The 27,814-nt window shown below is 36.6% G+C and overlaps 2 protein-coding genes across 2 annotated transcripts in view; one reads left to right on the top strand and one right to left on the bottom strand.

The window, feature by feature from the left end:
• Positions 1–308: 308 nt before the first annotated feature.
• On the bottom strand, positions 309–23,961 carry LOC111867069 (succinate--CoA ligase [GDP-forming] subunit beta, mitochondrial). The gene is made up of 11 exons (XM_023856551.2): positions 23,843–23,961; positions 19,714–19,765; positions 16,966–17,104; positions 15,506–15,605; positions 14,143–14,295; positions 9,404–9,584; positions 7,045–7,303; positions 5,300–5,434; positions 4,196–4,324; positions 3,663–3,790; positions 309–2,342 (listed from the first exon to the last, which is right to left on the bottom strand). Coding segments are annotated over exons 1-10 (1,260 nt in total). The 5' UTR covers positions 23,845–23,961; the 3' UTR covers positions 309–2,342; positions 3,663–3,680.
• Positions 23,962–24,054: 93 nt separating this feature from the next.
• The window catches only part of LOC111867063 (transketolase), a 35,273-nt gene continuing 31,513 nt past the window's right edge, over positions 24,055–27,814 (top strand). The window contains exon 1 of the mRNA XM_023856541.2: positions 24,055–24,210. Within this exon, the coding sequence (XP_023712309.1) occupies positions 24,104–24,210 (107 nt within the window). The 5' untranslated portion in view covers positions 24,055–24,103. The remainder of the gene's footprint in view (positions 24,211–27,814) is intronic.

Raw genomic sequence — 27,814 nt, 5'->3', positions numbered from 1 at the left:
ATATTAACAGAGCAAATAAAATGAGCCATTTGTCACTATCATAAATATGGTCTTACTTTTAAATAACAAGCGTTCTTGAGAATTTAAGTCTTCTTCTTTACACATGAAAGCTACAAGAAAATGTCTTCTAAAAATTCTTATGTATTTTTCCACTCTATTCCCGAATGTTTCAGGCAATGTACCAATGAATTCTGCATACATGACAGCATCAACCAGTCATCACTTAAGAAAAACTGTCTATTATGCTTTGCATTTGTCATGTGCTATGAAATTTCATTATTGTTGCATTAACAATACAATTCACTACCACATGTAAGTACAGCAAATAGAAGACAACCCTAGCGTTTGCATATCTAACATTTATAAAAAACATCAAAATCTAGCCATACTAATTTTTTGGACACCCTATTTTAGCAATATTTTTACAGATTACAACAATTTTTAAACAGCAGAGATGATATACATGAAATATAAACCTCAATTAAAAAAAATATTTTTTTGTACATAATTTAACAGCTTGATTGTTAAAAATGGAAGCCCATGTTGATGGATACTATAAATGTTACAAAATATATGCACTTTTATTGCCCTTGCACAAAACTTTGGTGTAATGTATCAGTTTAGTTGCTGTTAACAGTGAACTGGACCCAAAATAGTGTCTTTTCATGACTGCTGCTTGACCATTGTTACTAAATTGTACAATATATATATATATATACAAGGCATGTTTACCCTCCTTGAAATATATGAAGAATTTACCAACTTCATAAAGAACACATTATGGACGATGAGTAATTATTTTAATTGTGAAGAGTTTATACTGAAAGTCAACCAGTTTTTTGGAGGAACACTTTTTAGGTCAAAGAGTATGCCACGCAAGAAACCATGGTAGAGTAAGAATGTCCCTGCAATTGTGATAATACTGATGAGATACATATGAAGTCAAAATAAGGGATTACTTCGTGTTCTGGAATTCAACAGTCTGCAGACGTCTAGAACTGGAATATAAAAAGCTATTCAAAATTATCTGCATTTAATTAATGCAAACTTAATTTAAAATTTCCATTTGGAATTATATGAGACGTGAGACTTGTATATCCAGTGCTCAACATTAGTTTCTGGTAATAATTACTGGCGAAGCTGAAAGGATCATGTGACAGTATGTTCACAAATATGCAAACAGTTATTTTCTCAGCAGTTATGCACATTCAATGTCACAGTGTACTATCTGCATAATCCCCAACACTGCCTTTACTGCTGTATGTAGACAAGTAGTTGTTCCAATAATTCTGACTGTGTATTTTTCATCATTCCTTCTGTCTGGAATAAACTATCAATATTAGAAACATTACAAAGTAATGGCAGTATGAAATACTTAGATTAATTTTATGTTTTATGTTTGATACTAATTTATTATGAGACTGAAAATGTCTGAACGCAAACATACTGGTCATATAAATTGAGAATAGTATATTTTAAGGAATTAGTCACTACAGCGCGGGTTGTATGTCTTGAAAAATTTATTCTCAGATGGTAAAAGAAGGTTCAGCATTATAAAACCTGATGGTTCATTATTTTGTCAAAGAAACCTTCCATTTCAATCTTTCTGAGTGAATTCAATCCAGTCCACAAACTCAGACCCTATTTTTCTGAGATCCATTTCAATATTATTCTTCCATCTATGCCTAGGGAGCTCTTCCTTGAGGTTTTCCATTTAAAATTTTGTACGTATTTCTCATCTCATCATGTGCCTTACATATTTATATATCTAATTCCTCTTGATTTAATCACCCTAATAAAATTAGGTGAACAGTATTAATTATTAAGCTCCTCATTATGTAATTTTCTCTATCCTCAAGTACTTTTTTTAATTTATCATATTAACTTATTCTGGTGTGTCATTCATATCCCACATAAATTAAAAGCCTTAATGGAGCAGAAATGGCTAAAATTACTCATATTCTCAAGGTGGTCTATGCCTTGTATTTGTATACATAAATGTTATACACGTCACAAAACATTAATATTGTCATACAACAGGATGCTGTTATGGTAACATACTGTAAAATTTGTATAGTTTTAAACATGATATATGTATAGTAGTGGTAGACCACATTAATACCAAGCAGCATATATCTATAAATACTTATGGCAGAATTAATACCGTTTGGTATCACTCTACTGCTAGATTATTTACTGAGAAATGTGACATTCTTAAGGTTCTGCTTTTCTGTCCATCCTGTGTATTTTATTGTCTCCGATGTCTTAAGTTCTTGCATGTTCTCTTCTTGCATTTTAATTAAAATTGTTTCCTTTATATAAGTTTCTATTAAAATCTGCACCTGTAATGAGAAAGTTGCAACACATCAAACACGACATGTCTAAATATCGATATATCACAAACAATTAATAATACAAATTTATTTTCATCAAATTAATTAACTTTTGATGACTTATATATGGTTACATATTTTTGAATGTATAGTGTATGTGTACAGCTAAATTTATATNAGTATAGTATAGTATAGTATTTATTGCATTCAAGCAAATCCAATTACAGGCCAACACCACTGGACACAGAACAAGTCAAATATCTTCAACAAATGCTCCAACAATGGAACTAGTCAACATAAAATATACATCAACCTAAAATATACATAACACTATACCATGTTTAATTGTAAATAAAATAAATTAAAATTGTAATAAAAACACATTACATAATAAATTCATTCAACTTAGTAGCTTATATATCTCAAACCATAAAAGATCACAACATCCATCAACTATAATGAGGTATGTTTGTTACATGGCATACCAGTCAAGTTGGAGATTATATCTTACATGTTCAATACCAAATAAAACCAGTCAAGGTATAAGCTTGCTATATACAATGCAGGTATCAGTGCAGTATCCTTGAATGTACAACTGCACATCCAAACAATGCATGCAATATTGAATGAACATAGTAAATTACTACTCATTTTATATAAGTGACAGGAGGTTTGAGAAAACTGCGTAACAAGGAGCTTCATAACTGTACTCTTCTCCAAGTATAATTAGAATGATTAAATGAAGGAGGATGAGATTGGCAGGGCATGCAGTATGAAGGGCGAGAGAAGAGGAATGCATATAAGGTTTTGGTGGAAAAGCCAGAAGGAAAGAGACCACTAGGTAGACCAAGACATAGGTGGGTGGATAATATTAAAATAGATCTTAGAGACACAGGATGGGGTGCTATGGACTAAACTGATCTGGCTCAGGATATGGACCAATGGAGGTCTCTTGCGAACATGGTAATTAACCTTCGGGTTCCATAAAATGTTGGGAAATTCTTAAGTAGCTGCACAACTGGTGGTTGCTCGAGGAGGGCTCACCACCATGAGGTTAGTTAGTTACTTAGTTAGACATGGCATTTCCCCATGTAGTCACACTGTAGTGTAAGTACACTGAAAATCACAGACAGGCTCTGAAACTGCAAAAATCTTAATGCTTTAAAATATAACAATTCCCGTTCCCACAGCCACAAACATGTGTAAAAATTGGGCTACAGCTTACAGACTCTTTCCTTATGGGAACCTGCTCTCAAACAAATGCTTCACTGAAGCACTCATCTCTCTGTACTCTATTTCCTGATAATTTAGATGTGAAAGAAGTTTTACCTGAATTGGACACAGCTATCACTTAAGGCAAGATACTGCTTTCTGGGCAGCTTCCTCTAGGTCAGATGCAGACATGATGTCAAGGCCAGAAGTTGACAAAATCTGCTTCGCTTCATTTACATTTGTACCTGACGCACAATTACACAACAATAATTAAACAAAAGTCCTCATCTATGGAGCGAATTGCAGGACAACTGAAGTGCACATATAACACCCACATTTTAAAAGCTCTCTGTGTGGCTCAAATGCAATGACAGTAAATCACATACTGTCTTGTCTCAAGGGACAAGAACCAGACTTCCATACTGGAACTCTAGTATAAGACTTAGGACCCCATATGTTTATCTGGTAGAACATGAATACAAAATCTAAAACTAAAAAACTTCTATAAATCATACATATTTTCTTGGTTTGTACTTTCAGAGACCATATAATAATAAAGTTTAACGGATAATACAGAACTGTATAAATTTCTTGCAGCAATATTACTCTATTTTCATAAATTAATAGCATTCCTATATGTTAATTCTCACCTTCTAAACGCACTATCAAGGGAACATTTAACTTCAAATTGAGTGATGCATTTACGATTCCATTTGCTATTGTGGCACAGTTAACAATCCCACCAAAAACATTCACCAATATGGCCTTCACATTTGGATCTGCAAGTAAGCACAAGAAAACATTCATTATTAAATAAATTACATACTACTATGCAAATCTTAGGTTGAATAACAGACTTGTATATGTGATTCTGTAACCAAATTTTACTTACTTATGGAGCTGAGCCCTTCTTGAGGAGCCGCCAAATCTGCAGCTACTCTAGAATTTCCCAACATTTTATGGAACCCGAAGGTTCATTACTGTGTTCACAAGAGCCCTCCACTGTTCCCTATCCTAAGCCAATCCAATCCATACCATCCCATCCTATATCTCTAAGATCCATTTTAATATTGTCCATCCGCCTACACCTTGGTCTTGCCAGTGGTCTCTTTCCTTCTGGCTTTCCAACCAATAGCCTATATGCATTCCTCTTCTCCCTCATTCGTGTTACATGTCCTGCCCATCTCATCCGCCTTGACTTGATCGTTCTAGTTATACTTGGAGAAGAGTACAAGTTATGAAGCTCCTTATTATGCAGTTTCCCTCAACACCTTCAGTCTATGTTCCTCCCTTAATGTCAGAGACCAAGTTTCACACCCAAACAGAAGCACAGGCAAAATTATAGTTTTGTATATTCTAATTTTTATGTTTTTGGATAGCAGATGAGAAGTAAAAAGGTTCTGGACTGAATGGTAGCAAGCATTAGCCGAGTTCAATCTCCTCTTAATTTACTCCTGAATCGAACCAAATCATGATTGGAGCACCATGGCCAGAATATGGTTGTCCAATCAAGGACATGTTTGGTGCGAAAATTGTGGAGGGTTATCATCATGCCGAAACCCCATCCATTTTAAATCAGTATACCGGATTCCGCCAAGATATCTCGCATGGTCTGTGTCTGAATGTTTGGTACGTAAAATTTGTCCAAACAAAATCATGTAACTTCTGTGTTGCAGTAACTCATTCAGACATGTGGAGTGTCCACCCTCAGTAGAGTTTATGTTACAAACAGCTTCGCCTGCAATGACACCTACCTGATGTGAGAATCTGAAAAGCTTTAAAAACCTGATCCTCTTGAACACCCCCACCTACATCCAGGAAGTTGGCTGGCTCTCCACCATGCAACTTTATGATATCCATAGTGGCCATAGCAAGGCCAGCACCATTCACTAAAAAGAAACACTAATATAAAGTCAAGTCTACAAGCAGCCTCATTTGTAGATGTAAATATTTCCAATAATATTAAAATTTATAATATTCTGATGATCTAATTTCAGTTATTCTATATGTCTATTATAAATACTATACGCTTTAGTATATAAAGAACAACATGGAAGGTTTAATTTTATGATGTTACACTGTATCAGTTGAAGAAGAAACTTAAAATTCCAGTTCTTATTTGCCAACACTACAATTTAATTCTAACTTCTTTGACATATGTGGCATAATTAAATCATTTCTGGTTTGTGTCTTTTTCTCTGCAATAACTGCATTTACCCTCTACTCCATTCTGTTATCTTTTAAGCAGTTCCTTTGTGACTTGATGCAGTATGTCTACCAACTGCACCACTGTTAGAAGCATCTGAACTTGGCATAGCAACTTGGGTTGGGGGGGAGTGATATGCATACATGTGTCACAAGCTACAAATATCTTTATAATTCTGGCTCACAGACTTCAACTTTTTAGACGCTCTAAATATCTTAAGCGTATTCTCCATATTTTTAAATTACCAGAACATTAAAGAAATCATTATCATTATCATTTTATTGTAATTCAACAATCCATACATACAGGTATTACAACCATTTGGATAAGGAAATTGTCAGTTTTACATCTAATTCTTGTGCATATCTTTACAGTATACACTGTACCACCCTAATATAGGGGGGTTTGTTGTCTGAATAATATTATAGATCTAGTTACCATTAACTGCATTATCTTTACATAAATACAACAAATTAATCAGCTATATATTACATTTACACACCTGAAAAATCAAAAGACATAAATTCATCTACAGAATACAAGGAATGTTTAAGTAAAAATGATTTTAATTTCTTTTTAAATGAGTTAAAATAAGGTGTTAAATTATCTTCAAAAGAATTACATTATTGCTTACTTTTAGTTCTCTGAAAACTTTCTAAGAACCATTACACAGTGCATGTCAGAATCACCAAAAAAGCACTGGGCAGCAAAGTGTGGCAATATAGCAATGTTGTAGAAACAATGGAAGTGGGCTACTGACATTTAAATTATTTCTTAATAAATAGCAAATTAAATCAACATTTGCAACATTATGACTCCAGCCCAGCACTAGTACATGAAATTGTATGCTGAACAGTACTAAAGGTGAACATTTTCCCATCACGGTGGCCTGAGTTTGATCAAGTGGGATTTGTGGTGGACAAAGTGGCGCTGGGGCAGATTTTCTCCGAGGACTTCGGTCTCCCCTGCCAATCTTCATTCCACCAACTGCTCCACAATCACCCTTACCTATCATCTGGGGCTGGTACAATAGGCCAGAAGTGGCCGCAATACACGGGACTTAGTCCCACCCCACTAGCAATAAAAAAAAAGAGGTGAAATTTTCAAAAAGGTGGATGAAGATCAAGGTAAATTTGTAGGAAATAGTGGGAAGTTTTCAATGGAGAATCACAACAGGGTCAAAATTTGAGATCATTTAGGAAAATAAGAAAAAAAGTGCCAACTACAGCATTACAAAATTAAGAAAGTTTTACAGTTTTATTTAAGACTTTGCACACATTACTGTAGACTTACCAAGACAACCAATGTTGCCAGACATTGGAATGTAATTTAGCTTGGCTTTTGCTGCTTCTACTTCACGTGGATCAGTTTCTGATACATCTTCCAGGCTAAAGATGTCTCTCTGTCGAAACTGAGCATTATCGTCAAACTGAAGTTTGGCATCTACTGAAATGACATCACCTTTGTCTGTCTCAACAAAAGGGTTTATTTCCATCTGCAGAGCATCAACACTTTGGAATAACTTCCATAATTTTTTAATCTGCTCTGTAGCCTGAAAAGAGATAAAAAATATTAGTATCATTCACTTACTTATCAAAAAGTAAAACAACTTCATGGAAATTCAAAGGGCATTACTCTGTGCATTTCCTATAGTTATGTTTCTTCCAACTCACATGCACATACACATCGTGAATTTCTGACTTAAGGTTTCTCGATGGAAAATATCTATTACCCATAAAACACTGAAAAGCATAATGGCTACTACAGTGATTCTCAGGTTTATTTTGATTTAGTGTATAACAAGATGACACTCGGACTTCATGCAGTATGGAAAACAAGAAAAACTTGATCAGAAAAATTGAAGGGACATGAGTCATAGATGAGAGGAAGATATTAAAACATATCACAGAGAAACAGGTGAATGCAGGCTTGATTCAAATGGCTCAGAACAGGCAACATTAACAGGCCTTTGTGAATCCAGGGATGAATCTTCAGGTCTAAAAAACATGAATTCTTTAAATGGAATAACTATGAAATGCTGAAGGAATAGATCTCTTGTAAGAACTAATCTATAAGTCTTGATTGACTGGCTAATTTTCACCTACAATACAGGACTTACTTGACTCCCAAGAATATTATGGTAAAAGTCTAAAAAATTCCAAAGTTTTGTCAGTCATATATTCCATCACATCAATACATGCACACACAAACTCATGCTCTCTCACATGCTTATATATTTCTGTGTTCTCACATACACAACCACATGTTTATATACTAGACATTGCAGTCAAGTTGGTAGCATTCCCACTTCCTAAGTAGAATTTTAGGATAAAGATAAGCTATCTTGACTGAGGATTTTAATGTTTTTCCTCAGCCCCTCCAGTCAAATCCAGGGAATCATTCCTAATATTATTCCATGACTGATTCTTTCCACATCTTTTCCAATTCATTAAGCACTAATCACCCATCATTCAACACTATATAATCAGAGCTACTGAAAATGTCATCTTTCCCAATTCTATATTATATTTAATTCCACACTTCTATATGTATAATATAAACTCCATCGTAAATGTAACACTTTATTGTAGTTCTTGTCCCCCTTTTTTCACACTACATGTTTCAGCATCATCAGGTGTATTTCATTTCACGTAGCTGTCACACTGCACTCAATATTAACATTCAAATTCGATTTCCAATTGTTCATTTTCTGTTTGCACCCGATATTCCAAAACTCCCCTTGTAGATTTTGTCAATTGTGTTTCATGAATATTCACACGTTGATTGGTTTAAAATTTTTAAATTCTCATTTAGCTTTAATATTTAAAATTTAAATTTAGATTTAAAAACCAAAATCACAGTGATATTCATTAATCACTAATCACCCATCATTCAACACTATGCAATCAGAGCTACTGAAAATGTCATCAAATAAATACATTTGTGTAATGATGACTTCTTACACTCATTTCATACATTATTCATTATTTAGAAATGTTAAATTTAAGAAGTGTAAAATGAACAATATTCGTTGTCTTTTGTTTCAAAAGACTGGATATGGGACTCTTGCTAAAAAGAATCAATAGAGAATATTTACTACTATGTTTATTCAGTGGCAAAAAATAATTTTATACAATATAAAAGTATGCTGTTAGTCATACTAGTTAGTTAGTTAGTTAGTTAGTTATTGGAGAGGGTGGGTTTCCCCATGCACTTAGACCAGTATTGGTCCATTGTGCTTCCCTCTATGATATTCTACCAGTCTCTATACCTTACCAATATTGATGCGTACCATCAGTCCCGACCGAACCAGTGAGTTAGGCCTCTACTGGCTTGGAGGTATCTATAATGCTTCCCCCATCTATCAGAGGCGTTAGAGACTACTGTTTGGCGGGAAATGTCCTTGAATTTGGCTCAGTGACCTCCTTTGGAGATATGAGGTTCTTTTATGTGCCGTAAAGCTACGACACGGGACCCACGGCTTAAAGTCCCTCCTGAAGGACTTGTTCCCTGAATTTTTCCTCCCTTAAAAATTCCATGACCTCCGCCGGGTTTGAACCCATGTACCATGAGTCATGAGGTGGGAACGTTACCTCTAGACTACGGAGGCCACTGTTGGTCATACTATCTTATCGGTATTGCAAATTATTACCTTAGCTTTCAAATTCCCTTCAAAGAGCAAGAATTCTGCTACATCTTTTGCCATGCTGTCAGTTACACCTTCCATAATATCCACAGGTATAGTTTTTATCAGGTCTGGAGTCTTTTCAGCCACACTTTCTATATCTGTTCCACCAGCAGATGAGGCAATAATAACTGGACCACTGAAGCCCCTAATTCGAAGAGAAAGAATAAGAGATTTCATGATGCAGTAAACAGACAGTTGGGCAGCAGTGAGTAGTAAAGAATCTCCAGCACAAAAGCATGAAATAATAAACAAACAATTACAAAGACAAAAAACTCCGTCCAGTGTGACTATTTAAGTTTCACTACTTGAGAACTTAGCACCCTTACATGTTCGATCCTTACGGATCATCTTCAGAGGGAACATCGATACTTATTTGGAAACTACTGTCACAATAGGTGTTCTGAGTGCTAAATTACATACACACACAATCCCTGGAATACACAATATACACAAAATCCAATTTTTTCACAATCACAGTAGCTTTCCTGGTTAGAGTGAAAACAACACAGCACGCCACGAACAAACACAGGAAGATACTAAGAATCTCCTTCTCAAGATAGATAGGCGGCACAAGTTCAGCCTACTTGGTTTATAAATTTTAACTTAAACACCAAAGTTTTAAGAACTTTAAAAACTATAACCAGGAAAGCTGCCGTGATTGTGAAAAAATTGGATTTTGTGTATACTGTGTATTCCAGGCATTGTGTGTGTATGTAATTTAGCACTCAGAACACCTATTGTGACAGTAGTTTCCAAATAAGTATTGATGTTCCCTCTGAAGATGATCCATAAGGATCGAAACATGTAAGGGTGCTAAGTTCTCAAGTAGCGAAACTTCAATAGTCACACTGGACGGAGTTGCTTTGTCTTTGTATTTGTTAGTGTGACAGACCAGAATGAAACAAATCAAATTAATAAACAAACATTAAGGAATACACAGAATATGTAGTAAAATTACGGGCATACAGAATTTTGGACTGAAAGTTCTTTACACAGGAGATGCTGCCTAAGTGTATCCAATTGCATCTCATCTTACTCCGAAGATATCACACAAATTTCAAATACCTGAACTGAAATTACTGAACAGGTTATTTGCCTGTGCTATATTTCATTAATATTTGTATTTATTGTATTGTATTGTATTGTATTGTATTGTATTTTATTGGAGAGGGTGGATTTCCCCATGCACTTAGACCAACTGCTGGTCCATTGTGCATCCCCCTGATATTCTACCAGTCTCTATTCCCTACCGGTACTGGTGCATGCCATCAGTCCCGACTCAGCCAGTGAGTTCGGCTTCTAGTAGCTCAGTGGTATCTTGATGCTTCCCCCATCTACCAGAGGCGTTAGAGACTACTGTTGGGTGGGAAATGTCCTGAATTTGGCTCAGTGGTCCCCTTAGGACATGGGGTTCTTTTACGTGCCATAAAGCTACAACACGGGACCCACGGCTTAAAGTCCCTCCCGGAGGACTTGTTCCCTTAAAAATTCCACGACCTCCGCCGGGTTTGAACCCGCGCACCTTGAGCACGAGGTGGGAACGTTACCCCTAGTCTATGGAGGCCGCTATATTTGTATTTAAGTTAGACAAATTAGTGTCTGTACCAAGACCAGGTTAATATTTGGTACAGTTCTAGATGGGGCTCATGCCATGCTCAGCCTAGATACAATGGAGAAAAAAAGAGGCATCCTAGTCCATGTTCTATATGTCAAGGAGCATCATAGTTTCCAAACAGCAGCCCACAAGCGCACATGTGTGTGTGCAAACTACTAGAAACAATAGAGAACTAAACATTGTTTGAAAGCAATTTTATCTGCTTGTCCACTGAAAATCAATATAATAAAGTGACAGTGTAATTCTGATAAGCAATAAGAGAGAAACTCTACATTATCTATGACATGTGCCACATTCACATCCCCTGTCTAGTAATAATTAAAAAGAGAGAGACAAATGTAATTAATCCATGTGGAACAAAGCAATATTTATGGAATGAGCAGGCTCAGAGAAAGTATGGAAGCATCTAATAAGTAAACCAGGCTTGTAATGTTAGCATTGAAAAAATGTGTTAAATCTGCAAAAAAAAAAAAAAAAAAAAATTAGATTGTAACTATTTTGAAAAAAGAGTTCCACAAACGAATTAAAGAATGACTTCATTATAAAATGAAACACTTGAGACTAATTTAAAAGCAAGAAGTAATCAAGGGAATTTGTGTGTGTGTGCGTTTTTCTGTGTTTGTGTACAGGTAGAGGCCTTGTGACAAGCTGATCACCCGCCCAAGGAGTCCTACCGAATGTGTAATATCTACACTAAGATATTGGGTTTTCGGACTTTATCCATCGTCCTGGTTTTTAAGATAACTAAGAAAAACACGACGTTTTGGAAAATGATCTGTTTCCGTCCTCAGGTGTTATACACCATCGTCAGAATCCTATAGTAACTACATGTAAGATCTAGAAAAACCGAAGTGAACGGAGAAGTTCATGGAGGTAGGCCTAGGCCCACTAGGGCTGTAGTGCCAAGGAAAAAAAATCAAGGAAATAAAGGTGCTAAATTTGAAACCATATAAGATAAAATTTAAAAAACAGTTAAAAGACTCCTAGGTAGTTAAAAGCTAGTCAGCAAATGCATACAAATTCTACCCCAAAATATCAGAGTTAGGAACAACAAGGATAAATAAATAAGGTATAAAACTGACATGATTTGTACAGAAAATGTGCACATGCTGAAACAGCATATAAGACAAATAAGAGAAAAGTAGAGACAGATACGAGGAGCGTTCCATATATAATGCATCCTATTTTTTTTAATGAAAACAACAACAGATACAGAAAGCATAATAATGCAGTTAGACAGAGCAAGATTTCAGCTACTTACAGTTATTTTTCCACATAATCACCACCATTCGTTATGCACTTTTGCCAGTGATGAACAAGAGCCTGTATGCCACGCCCGTAAAAGTCTGCCCCAGCAGAGGCTAGCCACTTTCATACAGCTGCAATGACAGCATCATTGTCTGGAAAGTGTAGCCCACTTAGTCCATCTTTCATAGGCACAAAGAGATGGAAGTCTGAAGGTGCTAAACCGGGGCTATAAGATGGATGTGGTAGGACAGTCCAGGCAATCTGCACAGTGGTTGCCAAACTGGTATGGGGTGTAGCGTTATCGTGTTGCAAGCGATAGGTTTTTCTGATTCTCTGGCCTAACTCGGGAAATGCGGGCTTTCAGCTTAGTCAGCGTTGTCTTGTAGCATTCAGAATTGACAGTCTCACCAGGTTCCAGGAAATCCAACAAAATCACACCCCGCCTATCCCAAAAGACCGTGCACATCACTTTCCCTGCCAACGGCTGTGTCTTGAACTTCTTTTTCTTGGGGAATCCGGATGTCGTCACTCCGTGGACTGTCTTTTGGATTCCGGCTCGTAGTGGTGACACCACATCTCATCTCTGGTGACGATGCTGTCCAGAAACTTGTCTCCTTCAGCCTCAAACTGGTGCAGCAGTACCTGACAAACTTCCATTCGATGAGTTTTGTGGTCCTGTGTAAGCATCCACGGGACCCACCTGGAACAAACTTCGCGATAATCCAGCTCCCGCAACTTCGTTTCCAATGCATTACAGCTGATATTAAGCCATGCACACAGTTCCCTGGTCATTATCTGACGATCTGTATGGATGAGGCGCTGTTCATTGTGACGAGTGGCAGCTGAGCAGGGACGCCCAGGGCGTGGCTTGTCGTGCACTTCACTTTCGCCACTGTTGAAACGCACTACACACCGCCTCACTGTGCTGACATCCACTCTATTGTCTCTGTACACCTTTAGCAAGCGTTGATGGATGTCAATGGGTGCAATTTGTTCAGCAGTGAGAAATTCAACAACACATCTCTCTTTCACATGCACTTCTATGTTAAACGCCATTTTGGTAGACTGCTCTGCTGTCGCTATCTGTCACACGACAACCAAACTAACAGTACATTGGCAGGAAGGTTCGACCTTTACTTCAACACCACCAACATCCAGCTCAGACGTTACATATTGACACAAAAAATAGGAGGCATTATATACAGAACACCCTTCGTATATAAATCAGAACCAGCAGACTGAGACAAGATGTGCATGACAAGGGTACTACAGAAGCAACAGCCAGCTGTAAACAACTGTAAATAAGTATAGTTGTGCTAGTATCAATTATATTTTATTTTATACTGTGAGAAAGACAGGATACTGGTCCTCAAAACATCAATGTGTGAATCAGAAAATACTGAGAATCACTGAGCTGGGTGATTAGGAAGTAGGCAAATAAGAGAGTTGGTCAGTTAAATGCTGTGCTAGTGAATTAATATGGCCAGTAAGGCATACAATAAGGTGCAAATATATGGATCAGATCTTAGAAATAGGAGCAATGAACATGTTTATAGAGTAGGGTGACCATGTACCTGAGTCCCTTGAGCATGCATCCATATAAAGTCATCGGCAGTCACACTTAACACAGAATTTACTAGACACAACACAAACATATTGTGTAATGAACTAAAGTTGGATGTCTGTAAATAAATAATGTAAATACATCAAATTATGTGCACACAAGTCACCAATTAATCTGTAACTGTTCAAATTTTGTATAGATATACCAGGAAAAGGAAGATACATGACACAGTTTTATATGAAACAATGGAAGGAAATAGGTAATTTAGATGCTAACCTATCCATTAGTATGCATATGTAGGTCTCCCGTACTATATTCACTGATTCAGCTACCATCACTTTCTTAACCAAAATACCTTCTTTTGGAGTTTGCTTTGTTATTAACCTGTGGCCAAGCATCTTCCCAACAATCTCCACAACGTCACATGGGCTGAAAAAGAATTTATAGCAGGTTAAGTTGTTAAATGAATATGACTAGCATAATACACATATTTCCCAACTGCACTGCTTCATGCTTTTTCCCAGTATCTTCATATAAATGCCAGGTCAGTATCTTAAAGTAGGCCATGTCTGCTGCCTTCTGCATTACTCCTTATCCTTTTACAATCTGAACTTTAACAAATGATATAGCATCATAAACAAATAAATAGTAATTACATATACAGTGAAAGCCCAATTTAATGTTTCTTTGGCAAACACTGAATTGGAACACTAAACTGAGGAAACTTTTATGTGGCATAAATTTAACACTGAGATTATTGGCTTGGGATCATTCAACGTTAAATGAGCGAAAACCTTAAACTAGAAAATATCAGATGGAATTTCCACTGCATACAGTGTTATCTGAAACATCAACTGAAGCCACACAATAAAATAAACTATTTAGAATACAATATAGCTGCATTTAACCCCCATGCAAATTTCATACCACATTTGTGACAAACATGCCAGTAGTTTTCAGTATTTTTTTCTGGAACAGGTTTCATCATAATAGATACACATTGTGGTTGGCTAAGAGAAAAATGTAAGCTGACCTTTGTTTGGACCTTCTAAATCAAAGCTATCCAAAGCACATTATCTTTCTGCTCTCAAAATTATGAGGAAGAGGTCATAAATTTTATTAAAAGTTGAGCTGAGGTATTTGGAAGAAACTAGTGAATATTCTAAATTCATGTATTATAGCTTCATTTACACAACAACATCTCAGAATTTGAATCCTGTGTCACAAGTGAGCTCATGGAACAAATGAAGATCTGCAGCAACATTTTTACCAGCTATGATCTCTAGAAGTATGTCTTAATGCATAAACCCACAAAATCTGTAGGCATATATTTGTCCAGAAACTGACAGACTCCATGCTAATTACATCATCCATGCTATGATTAAAATATTCAAAACCAAAATTTTCATTCAGGGAACTAAAAGCTCTGATGTGATAAATTTTACTACTGTATCACAGCAGGCTGGAAAAATGCTTAGTGGGTGCTGTGGTGATTTGTAAAGTGTGGATTAGTGATAGTGCTGTAATTAGTTGTAGGGGTGTGGTCAATAAATCCATTCTCCAATCCAAACCTGACATATAGTTAACACACATATAAAAACGTGACAATATCTTGAAAGCATGATAAGTACATACATACTCTTTAGTTAAGTGTACTCCGCTTTTGAAACCATTGTCAAAACGCCCAAGTCCTCTACCTCCTGCACGAATTTGTGCTTTAATAACATACTCATCCACTTCTGAAAATGAGAAAATAGATAATTCATTGTGAGCAGCTGGTGCATTATCACATTATAGCAAGCAAGGAACAAAGTATCAATTCCCCCAAAGCAGTTCAACAATCAATAATATAATTAATAGATACTTGTATACAACCCACATAACTTAACTTTAATAAGCTCAAACGCTGTTTGAAATTTGACACATTCATCTACTAATATTTACTTTCACTGAATTTTCATATGCACATATATTTCTAATATTGTAATTAATTAAACTGTTTTACCACAATTCTAAAATGTAAATTATAATTAAACAACTTCAATTATGGCTGGAAACCATACCATGGAAACATTTTGATGAGAACTGAGTTCAGATGCAGAGAGAGAAAATCAGTAAGTTATACTAAACAGCAAAAGGAACAAACATAATGGGATGTCAACAGAAAACATAACAGAATTAACATAGGCACTGACCGTTACAATGACAAAGAAGTAAAAAATCTCGTGAAGAAAGCTACCCGCTGTGTGACACTATGAAAAATATAAATTCAACAAACATCCAGAAAACAAATATAACTGGCTATACCAGATAAACTGTGCAATACAGCATTGTGCAAATTTTGTGAGGTTTCTAAAAATTATTTCAGCATGTTACAAACAACTGGCTGTATTTTTATGACTCTGCCTTTCATTAATTAAATTGATTAGCCTGAAAAACATTATAACTCTGAAAAGCATGCATAGAGCCTTTCCACAGAGAAATTACATATACAAGGAATACATTCTATAGACAGCAGAAGTTATATCAGAGAAATGTTTCTGTGTTTGGTGAAGCTTGAAAATACAAATGCAGAAATGATGACTGAAACTACAATGAAAGAATTGAAGCAGAAACATTGACTTAAAATGTTCAATAGCCTCTGACTTTGACGGAGCTACAAATTTTCCAGGGAATATTTGGGGAGTGCAAAGAAAACTTCTGTGAACTATCTGAACAGAAATATCACGCATTCATCACTAGGCATATGTGTTATCATTAGTGTTAACTAGAGTACATAATTAATATCCAACCATCAAATGCATGTTACATGTCACAAGAAATGTCTACAATCTGTTTCATAAATCATCAAAAATGAAAGGATATTACATGATGTGCAATTTATCCTGGAAAAGCCACCACTAAAAAAGCTTGAAGCAACTAAAGTTCATTGGTCGGGCAATTTCCAGTAAATTAATGCAGTCATGTTAGGGTAGCACCATGATCGTATGTGAACATATTCATAAGGATGGGTCCAAACTTGTATCAGTACTGGCAGCATTATATTGATATTAGGAAAATCTAGGTTAAAAATCTGCCACAGAATCCTGTTCTACTCACTGAAATTTTGAGTAAGGCACCTGGCTTCTTCTACATTTTCAACAACTCTGAATTTCTGAATAGCTACTCCATTTGAGTCCAGAAGAGCCTTGCTCTGGCATTCTAACAGGTTCAGTTTTCGTACACAAGCTGCTCTGACCTGCAAAAACACAAACACAATACAATGGCTACTTCTGCTATTGGAGAAGCAGAGTTAAAAATTGATGAACTGCATGAAATTTCTACCCTCTTTAACACTTCCATTCATGGTACTACTTTGTCATTACCTCATAACCACTGTTAATTTTGATAATAAATCTTTGTAGGTAATCATTAACATACAGTATCAGTCGACACACCACAAATTTTACAGCAACAAAGCAGCTTCGCTTAATGGGGGGGGAGTCTAACTGGGTCCACTCGGCACAGCGGCCACTGATGGGCCTGGGTGATTATGATGATGGAGAATTTGATGGAATGAAGATTGGCAGGTGAAACCAAAGTACTCGGAGAAAACCCGCCCCAGTGCCACTTTGTCCACAACAAATCAAACCCGGGCTACCCCGGTGGGAAGCCAGCAACTAACTGCTTGAGCTATGGCGCGGCCGAAACAAAGCAGCTTACTTAAGTTTAAACTTGTCTCCCATCCAAAAGTTACATAGTTCAAATCCCTGCTGACGGACTACATAGTACAATGAAATTACAGGTCAACTGTTTATACAATTATTGTTTTCGGGCATTATCCATCTTCCTGTTTTTATATTAAATATGTTTCAGGGACTGGATTCTGTCTCTGTCTTCAGGTGAAAGCCTACTCAGTTGGGACCTTTACTTCTGTGGTCCATAACGTTACAATTGTCATTGTTGGTATATGTGCAGCATGAAATGCAAACAACATAAATTTCTGAAGTACTTAAAAAGTTTGTTGAAGGCTATAATGTTACCTATGGAAAAATTAAAAAGTTTATCACACAGATCAGCATTACTAAGAATTAACATTTTTATTTTTATAATGTGCATAGAAATCTTACTTTGTCAGCCTATTATCAAGACAGATAAGACAGCTAATTTTCAGTTCCAGTCATACACACGTATGTTTAGGTAATGTGAATTTCTAGATACCACAGTTTAAATGTAACATCTTAAATACCAGTAACTGTTACTAATTTCATGTAAAGTTGTAATATTTAGAAGTGACAGTCCAGGAAAAGCTGGGCAGAGGATGGGCAGGTCCATTCGTGAAAGTTGAGGGGTGTTGTGATTAGTCATTTGTCTGCATTCAGTGTGAGCAGACATCTCAAGTTCAGTTAAAAGCATTCTTCCGTGTAGAGTCAAGTTAAAAAGTTTTGACTCTGGAGTTGTATTTGAGTGTATTATTCTCTATTTACTGTATTGATATTTTATTTTATTGTTTATTTTTATTCGTTGATTTTCTTTTTTGTTTATTTATATTTGTACATTTTTTCTATCTCGATAAATGATACAAACTCCGTCCCAAGTGCAAACAATATATATTATATGTCTTTGATCTTGCTCTCTTCTACACTACATGTTTCGGCCTCTAACGGCCATCATCAGGTGTATACTCTTACGTTGCTGCCACACTGAACCCAGTCTAAAATTTATTTATACAATATAAACACATAAGAAAATATTACGTACATAAAATAATAATACGAATATTTGTATATTACAGATAACACCTGTACAGTGTGGAAACAAGAACTAGCCGCTGCAGCACTTTAGACATAGGGCGAGTAACCCTAACAATTTTAAATTTTAAATTTAAAATTTAGAGAAAATTTTAAAGGATTTTAAAATTATCACTAAANAGAGTGCAACAGGATGCTTAAATATAATATTTTTCTGTCTCCTTTAACATGCCACCTACACAAAGTAAATTGAGTGGAAAAGTGTTGCATTCACAATCAAGAGAAATTGTTAGTAATGTATATAAGTATATGAAAGAGGTTGGGCCAGCAATTACAGTGAACAACATAGGAGTGGTAGTAGCAAAGGCAACAGGTGTATCGGAAAGTAGTGTTAGAAGAATAATAGGAGAAACAAAAAACATTGAATCTGGCGCTTCCACTTCCTTTTCGACACCCCATAAAGAAAGACCTAGGAAATCTCCACTAGCTACTTTGGACAACTTTAACGAGTCTGTGGTGCGAACAAAAATTAAAGACTTCTACAAAGTCGAAAAACAGAGACCTACCCTGAAGAAAACATTAGATTTTCAGGGATGCATCTCCACATTAAAGAAAATTATTTTGAAACTGGGGTTCCACACTTCACATATGCATTTTCTCCTAATGAGATTCAACTAATATAAACATTCTAATATCATCTTTGTTAGAGATGGCCTTTATAACCAGAATATGATGACTTTCACAGAATAGTTCTGCAATTGCAACAGTACTGGAAGAAATTTTTGATCTTTATTACATTTCTCATGTCCTGAATGCTTTTTTTTTTTTTTTTTTTTTTTGTAAAACCAATTCAATATCACAATTAATTTTCAGAACAGACATAGAATTAAGCTTTTTATGGACAGAACTGGATGAATCTTGCACAAGTAAAATGTTTTTCAAATATAGTAAATTTCGACTGTGTACCTTAATTTTTGATTTGTACCTTACATTCCACAAATGCTTGCTAATACAATACATGCAGTACATAATGAAAAGAACATTTTGTGATAGTCTGAAGCATAATTTTGTAGCAACTAAAAATCTATTATACTGCCATAACAATTTCCATACTCACACTGTGACAAGCAAGTTTTGTCTTCATCAAAGATTTAAATACTGCTGCCATCCTGAAAATAAAATTGTTCACAGCTATACATCTGTTGTCACAAAGACGAGTCTTGTTACATCAAGAATAAAATGACTGAAACATTTAAGCAATATATGAGGTCATTTTATTTTGTTACTGAAGAGTCTGATGGCCAGTACACAGACAATTCATATACAGATACAGTTCTCTGAAAGTCATGTTAAGAAAAGATGCATATAAATAAATAAATACTGGCTACTTGTTTACAAATTGAGATACAGTTGTGTCATGATTATTAGGTATCTTCAACATCATGTGTGATTTGTGTAAACGACTGAAGTGCTGTTTTAATTTACAGTTTGAGACTCTGCAGCATTTTATTTTTTAAAAGAATTTTTACCTTCCCATGCTTTATACGAATGCAAAAGGATTAAAATACTCAAAAATGTAATTTCACCTCTTCTTTTGTATGGGTGTGACACTTGGTCTCCAACATTAATAGAAAAACACAGCCCTGTGGAAATAATTGGATCTAGGAGGGACGAAGCAGCAGGAAGCTTAAGAAAACCACATGAAGACAGACTCATAATCTGCATTCTTCACCGAATACTATTAGGATGAACAGATCAAAGAGGATGAGACAGATGAGGCACATATCATGCAAAGGAAATATGAGATGCCTACAAAGCTTTGATCTGAAAACCAGAAGGAAAAGACACCTTGGAGGACCTAGGTACAGATTGAAAAATATCAAAATGGATCTCAAAGAAATGAGGTGAGGGGAGGGTGTGGACTGGATTCATTTGGATCACAACTGTCAGCCTTTGCTTTTGCTGAGCTCAAAATGATAGCTGAAAAGTAACAAATATTTTTCATTCAAACAGATTTGTTTGCTGAGTGTATGTGAATCTTAACTGAAAAGATCAGTATTACAAGATTTGAGGGACAAAATGCAAAGTTGGTAAGACAACAGACAAGATCATGTGACTACACTAATCTTGAACATGTGGAATATAACTTAAGCCCACATCCTGCTACATGTTGCAAGTGATATTCCTGAGGTACACCATCCCCATGTTGAACATGATATGTCACAATTGGCGTTACCAAAACAGTGTTGGAAAATGAGTACACAAGCCATGTTTTTCTCATTCATATACATAACTACTCGACATTCCCTAGTGGAACTATACACATGTGAGCATGATCTTTAACAGTGGTCATAACTGAACTACTGAGCTCGCAACTCAGTGGACAAGTGTTCAGGAAGAGACTAGAGGCATGATGGACAAAATCCTGATGAAGCCCATGTTTAAAAAAATGCTGATTAGATTACTATTCCATATAGGTCTTGCTTTTCCTGTTGCATATTAGCTCATGGTCAGAACTCATTAAGGATTCCCACAAACTTGTTCATGATTAGTGAATAACTGATAACAGTTTGGTAACTCATGACAAACTCTTTGTTTCACAGAGATAATACATACTTCCAATGAAGTGAATACGTGTAGAGAAATCTGATTAAACTATATGCATTATCATGCAATTGACTATGACATAAGAAACAGGTTTTATAAAAGACAGCTTTGCAAATGGTCATGAAATAAGTCACATGCAGATACTTGGAATTCACTAATACCATTCAAAAGGATTCATTAAACTGTTTGGAACTCAGAATCATGGTTGACAGGTAGAGAATTAGTGTTATACAAAGCACGTATTTCATACTTTTATAGTTGAACAAATACACAATGAATGGAACTTTATGCCTATTCAATCTCATGTGTTCTATACATTACTTATTAACAAAACTATCATAAAAATGCATTTAATGTACGTGTTACAAAGTCTGTATAACTATACACCCAGAGATACTGTTCTGTATACTCGATACTTGTATCTGAAAGAATGAAGAATTGAAGAGACAGCAAGAAATGAAAAAAGGTATACAATAGAATTAGGTCAAATTTCGTTTTCATCTTTTTGATTTACTTAACAATACTATTTGTAGCTCAGACTACATATAGTGTTGAATGATAGGATAACTGATAAGTAAAGGGTTGGAAAGTATGTGTAATGCAGCAATGATGACCTACTTTCAGGTACAATCTCAGCATTCTCCATGAGGGACTGCAGAAAATTACAAGAAAACCTCCATCAGGATGGCCAGTTTCTGTGCAGTGATACGAATCTGGGACTTCCTGAATATGAAGCAGGGGTGTGACATCTGGTGTTATGCACTTCTCTTTAGCAGATTTAGATCTGTCTGTTGATGTCACATATTAAAGTAGAGTTCAGTTTTGTCCACTGCTTTCTTTAATTTCTTTTTTAGGGTTAGGTTCAAATAGCTTAGCAAGCAAGCTAGACAGCAGGCATTAAAAATTGTGGGATGACATGTCTGTAGCACTGTGCCAACATTCTAAAAAGATAATATATTCTACTGTTGTTTCGGATGTTTTGAGAACTATATTTTCACCACTTTTTCTTGACCAAAGAGGTGAATTTTATGTGCCATAAGGAACAGTCATTGAACACTTGGAATGAAGAGATTAATTACACTGCTTTGCAAAAAAAATTTGCTGGAACAAGTACAGGTTTGAGTTCTGCAGTAGAAGGGTAATGGAGAGGAAAAATACAATCAGTGATGCAATTTTCATTTGTACAGTAAGTTATTTTTTACTTTAGTGTGATTGGCTAATGGTGATCTTATATGTACCAAACTGTCATATCAGATGAACAACCAGTAACATTTGAACAATTGAAGAGGACAATTCTGGCTTTAGATTGCTTTGGTTGAGTTCATGAGAAATTTCAAGCTTTCAATGTAAGATATCATTGTAGGCTGCACCATAGCTCAAGCTGTTAGTCGCTGGCTTCCAACTGCGGCAGCCTGGGTTCGATCCTGGGGGTCTGGTCAAGTGGGATTTGTGGTGGACAAAGTGGTGCTGGGACAGGTTTTCTCCAAGTACTTCGGTTTCCCCTGCCAATCTTCATTCCACCAAATTCTCCATCATAATCACCCGGGGCAGGCTACAATAGGCCAATCAGTGGCCGCCATGCCGAGTGAACCCAGTAGGACTCTGCCCCTCCACTAAGCGAATAAAAAAAAAAGGATATCATTCTGTAAGAAAACTGCAACCCATTGAGTGTGGTGGAAGGAATGCCATGTATATAGTGTGAGTGAGAAAGGATATGTAAATGAGGTTGTGTGAGGATGGAGGGGAAAGAATAGTTGAAGATATAGGACACAACCAGTTCTGCAGTGAGACCTGTACATAAGCTAGGGAATGAAATCCGTGGCTTTAGTCCGCAAGCGAACTATACTCGTTATATAAATCTGAAGCCCTATAGATTTAACAAATCACAGGCCCATCACGTCATCTCACAAAAAGTTTAAACTGGTTTTACAGAACGATAAATACATAAATAAATATTTTTGCATGGGATGCATGGGAGCTAAAACATAATTACAATACACATCATGCTTTGTAAGTAATAAGTTTTGAAGAAAACCGTCAAAGTTGGGTAAAGTTCCATCAGTCAGATTTATATATTCGCCTAAAAAGCCTACTCATACACTACAAACCTGACAGCACTCCCACAAAGCAAGTAAAAAAACTATGTATGTGGCACAAATACATTACTTGACTTCATGTTTCTTTCATTGCTTACTAAAGTTCTGGAACTCTAAGACTAAGATAATTCTACAAAATGCATTTGACAACAAATGACCTCACAAAATTCTGAAGTGAAAATTTTCTAGATGTAACAACTACATCATAGAATTGAAGTATTAAACACAGGAAAAACACGGTGAGTACAAATACTACTAAGTGTACTATCAGAAGTCACAAGTTCAACTCTACGTTTGAGTTCAGAACATTTTAAATTACAGAAACAAATATGTATAATTAGATTGAGCAATTCAAGGGAGATGAGATAGGCAGGGTATATAGCATGAATAGGGGTCGAAAGGAGTGAATATAGGATATTGATGGGAAAGCCAGAAGGAAACAGACCACTAGGAAGACCAAGACATGTGTGGGTACGCAATATTAAAATGGATCTTAGAGACTTTATCTATGCTACAGTCCTGCCTGAACAAAATTACACTTACATATCCCAATTAGCAAATCGTCTCAAAGTTACAAAATCCAAAGTTTGTCCATTAAATTAAAACCCATTTCACAAACAACCAAACCTCACATTCCCAACCGTTGCCGACCTACAGCTGCTCCAGTGCTGACAACGCTGGTGAAGTTGACGGTCAAGAACGGACAAAAATTGGCAACATTGGTAGTTGGCGGAAGATGATATTTGTTTTTTTTTTTAATAGTGTGAGTGTGTGGATTGTGTTGAGTCTTGTTGTGTGTAGACAATGGCAAATTATCATAAACCTGAAGCACGTACCATTCAGGAATTGAAAGATATAGCGAACAAGTTACGAATACATTCAATCACAGCTACCAATGCTTCGAAATCGGGGTATGTACCAAGAATGATGTGTTATTTTCCTATCACGTAACCTGTATCCAGCGGCCATGTGGCACACCCAGATCAAATATGTACATACACATGCTAAGCACCAGCTTCAGTGACAGTAACTTGTTTTATAGTCCGGGAGTTAATTCAGAATTTTTATTGGCGGCAAGGAAACAATGTGGAAAAGATTTGTAGTTTATAGCAGGACTGTGCTACATTTGAAGAGCTCCATCCACAGAAAACAATACGAAGCACACTGCGTGAGTGTGAAATTTTGTGGACTAATTTTATTTGCTTAAGTCGGCCACGGTGAGTAAGATGATGATGTCTCCAGACAATCGTGCGTTGCTGGAGGTTGGTGTACGTTAAGAGCAGAAAGAGGAAACGAACGAAGGCCGGCGAACTCCCGGTATGCGGTTCCCACGTGCCGTCAAGCAAGGCGAACGAACTCTTCGTTCGCTTTCGGTCCATTGAACTAGCAGGATGGTTCATCAAGGTACGCGTGCGTAGTGGCCGGGAAGAATTAAAAACGTTTGCCATAACCCTTTTTTTTTCGCATGCGTTCTTCTCGTCAGTTCCTGTTATTTGCTTCTGCATTTTTGACATTCACTTTGTTATGCAGTAGTTCAACGATAATGTAGAAATTTTAATATCAAAATGGAAAAAAAATTAAATGAATAAGACATGCATTTTATAGACAACATACCATATAGAACGTTTTCCCTGGAAACGGTCAGTACTTGATTGTGAACCCAAGAGAAAAATGGAATCTTCATGTGTGAATGGAAAAAAAACAGGAGATGAAAAATAATGGAGGAAAATATGGAAGGGACAGATAGAAACATCACAAGCCAACTGTTTATAGTAAGATGGGATCAATACCAAATTTGGCCAAATACGAATGTTACTTGTATTGTCAAGAATTCACTGAAGAAGGGGAAAAATATTGGGGAAAATTTCAAACATTCATTGTCTTTTGCGTTTTTGCATTGTACCCACTTCTGCATATGTAGTAGAAAACTTGGTTAGTGAGTATTCATATCAATAGCTTTTACAGGAGTAATATGTTCTGATTTGAAAATTATCACATTACATTACATTTCATTCCATGGATCGAAAGTTAGTCAAAATGGTTGTAGGATGTGGAATATATCATGTAAATACAAAACACATGTGCAGCCCCAATGGAGATCTCACACAAGAGAAACCAAGAATACACAGTGACTACACACAAGGGTATTTAAAGACACATAAGTTATTTTCTAGACAATAGGTATTCATCAACAGAGTAGAATGATTCATTTGATTGGCGTTTCAGTATGCTAGAACTGGTTGTGTTACTGCTTTGGTTGTGAATATAGTGTGTACAACAACATATTAGGTGTCTGCTTTGGTTAGGGTTTTAGAATGGCAGAAAAAAATATTCCAAATCATGCTGCATAATTATCAGCCAGATATGCATACTCCTAGTACATCACTTCGTTCAAGCTTCCAGTTGCTCACTATGTTAGTAGTCTGTGCAGCAGACATTTTGATGCTAGGTGATGATATCCTGAACTTTTAAAATTAATTCCAAATATAATGAAATTAATCATGGTAATTTAATTCCTAAGTACTGTATCTATAACAGTTTTAACATACTCACCATTAATGTTATATGTGACACTGTTTGATATTCATATGGTTAGAAATGTTGATTTTTAAGTTAGAGGAGGTAGTTTTGAAAATATTTTCCCAGAAGTTTTCCTAATTTTTATGGAATGTTGCAGTTTTGAAAGTATACCTACTGTAACAACCCCACACCTGCAGTTGTGACGGACAGAACATTAGGATAGAATAGTCAGCAATAGGTTGGGGACTTGCATCTCATTTTTACTCATTCCTGATTATACTGTCACCTTGCTCCATTGATGGTATGTGTGTGGTAGCTCTGTAGGATGTTCACTTGCATAGAAACTTAGTGGGGTAGTCTGGGACAGCATGAGAGTGGTTTTTTGATACTGAAGCTAGGTGAGGGGTAAGAAAGTCAAAATTTCCCAGGACTTCACTCCATTTGGAAGGTGTTTTTTTGCCATGAGGATTAGAAGCCCAAAATACTGTCACGTGTTAGTGAGACACGGGGTCTGGATTGATAATTGGATTTATTGAACGCCTACAACTTATAACTACAAATAATCATAACATTTTCACTAATGCACGCACTCTGCAAATCACTAATGCAAAAACTAAGTCTTCTCTGTCTTCACTAGTTGTTGCTTGGTGGCTGCATCTAACAGTGCAACTCAAGACTCACACTGCCGACTCCGACTTCCGGCTTACAACCGTCGACTTCTGACCCCATGATTGATTAACTTCAGAGTCAAAGTTGCTTTATGACTGGGGGTTTACTGCCAATCAGTTCTCCTTGGTGCCAAGCCCTTTGGGGTTCATGAACAGCGATTTTTTTTTGTAGCTGAACCATTGCGATCCTAGCCCTTATGTAACATCCTCTCTGACCAGATGATAGGTTTGTCGCTTATGAATAAGCTTGGCCTTTGTCAGTGGTCAGTGTGTTGTAGGATGGTGGCGCTGTGATGGACTCGATGCCAGAGAGAGCGTCGGCGACAACGTTGTTCTATCCAGAGATGTGTTATATCAGTCGTAAATGGGGTTAGAAAGTCGAGATGATTAAATTGCCGCGGTGGACATTTGTCCCACTTCTGCTGGAAGATGCAGGTGATAGGCTAATGGTAAGCGGCCTCCGTAGTCTAGAGGTAACGTTCCCACCTCATGACTCGTAGTACGCTGGTTCAGATACCCGGCGGAGGTCGTCGAATTTTTAAGGGCGGAAAAATTCAGGGAACAAGTCCTCAGGGAGGGACTTTATAGCCGTGGGTCCCGTGTCGTAGCTTTACGGCACGCAAAAGAACCTCATATCTCCAAAGGAGGTCACTGATCCAAATTACGGACGTNGAAGCACAATGGACCAATATAGGTCTAAGTGCATGGGGAAACCCACCCTCTCCAATAACTAACTAACTAACTAACTAACTAACTAACTAGGCTAATGGTCGGTGATGTGTCAGGGTATGCCAGTAGAGTGGCACCAGGCAAACTCGTCTTGCACTCTTCGAAGGCCTTGTGGAGTTTCGGCGTCCAGGTGATGGGGCTAGAGCCCTTGACTCTGGGGCCAGAGAGAACGTGGCCGCCGCGTGTGGCAGAAATCGCCTGTAGAGAAGTTAAGCATGCCCAGAAACAGGCGGAGCTGACTGGCGGTCTTGAGAGGGTGGCAGTCCTGAGCTGATTTGGCAGACGCTGTGCTCTCAATAGTCTTTGCCTTACACCATCATCTTCATTTTAAATTTGATGGCTTCATTGATTTACTTCATGGTTTTCAGCTCCCTTACAAAACAGCCCTTCCCGGGTTCTGTTGAAATTGTGGAGGACAACAGGTGCTTTGAACACTGAATTCACAGTTTCTTCTTTGCAGCATATTGGTCTTTAAATATTGTATATCTAACTTCGCATTTAATATACCAAACGCACATTCTGCACTTTTTCGGTCACGAGAGAGTCTGTAATTAAATATACGTCTGTTGTTAGGGCCCCCATACACACACAGTTTGGC

Source organism: Cryptotermes secundus, unplaced genomic scaffold (assembly GCF_002891405.2).
Source record: "Cryptotermes secundus unplaced genomic scaffold, Csec_1.0 scaffold176, whole genome shotgun sequence".
In the NCBI taxonomy this organism is placed as follows: Eukaryota; Metazoa; Arthropoda; class Insecta; order Blattodea; family Kalotermitidae; genus Cryptotermes; species Cryptotermes secundus.
This window is presented reverse-complemented; position numbering and strand designations above follow the sequence as displayed.

Coding starts and splice junctions, on each gene's coding strand:
- LOC111867069 (XM_023856551.2), bottom strand. Junction 17,105..19,713: donor CAAAACTTGCTTGTCACAGT/GTGAGTATGGAA, acceptor GTGTTTTTGCAG/GTCAGAGCAGCTTGTGTACG. Junction 9,585..14,142: donor ATATGCATACTAATGGATAG/GTTAGCATCTAA, acceptor TCTTCGAATTAG/GGGCTTCAGTGGTCCAGTTA.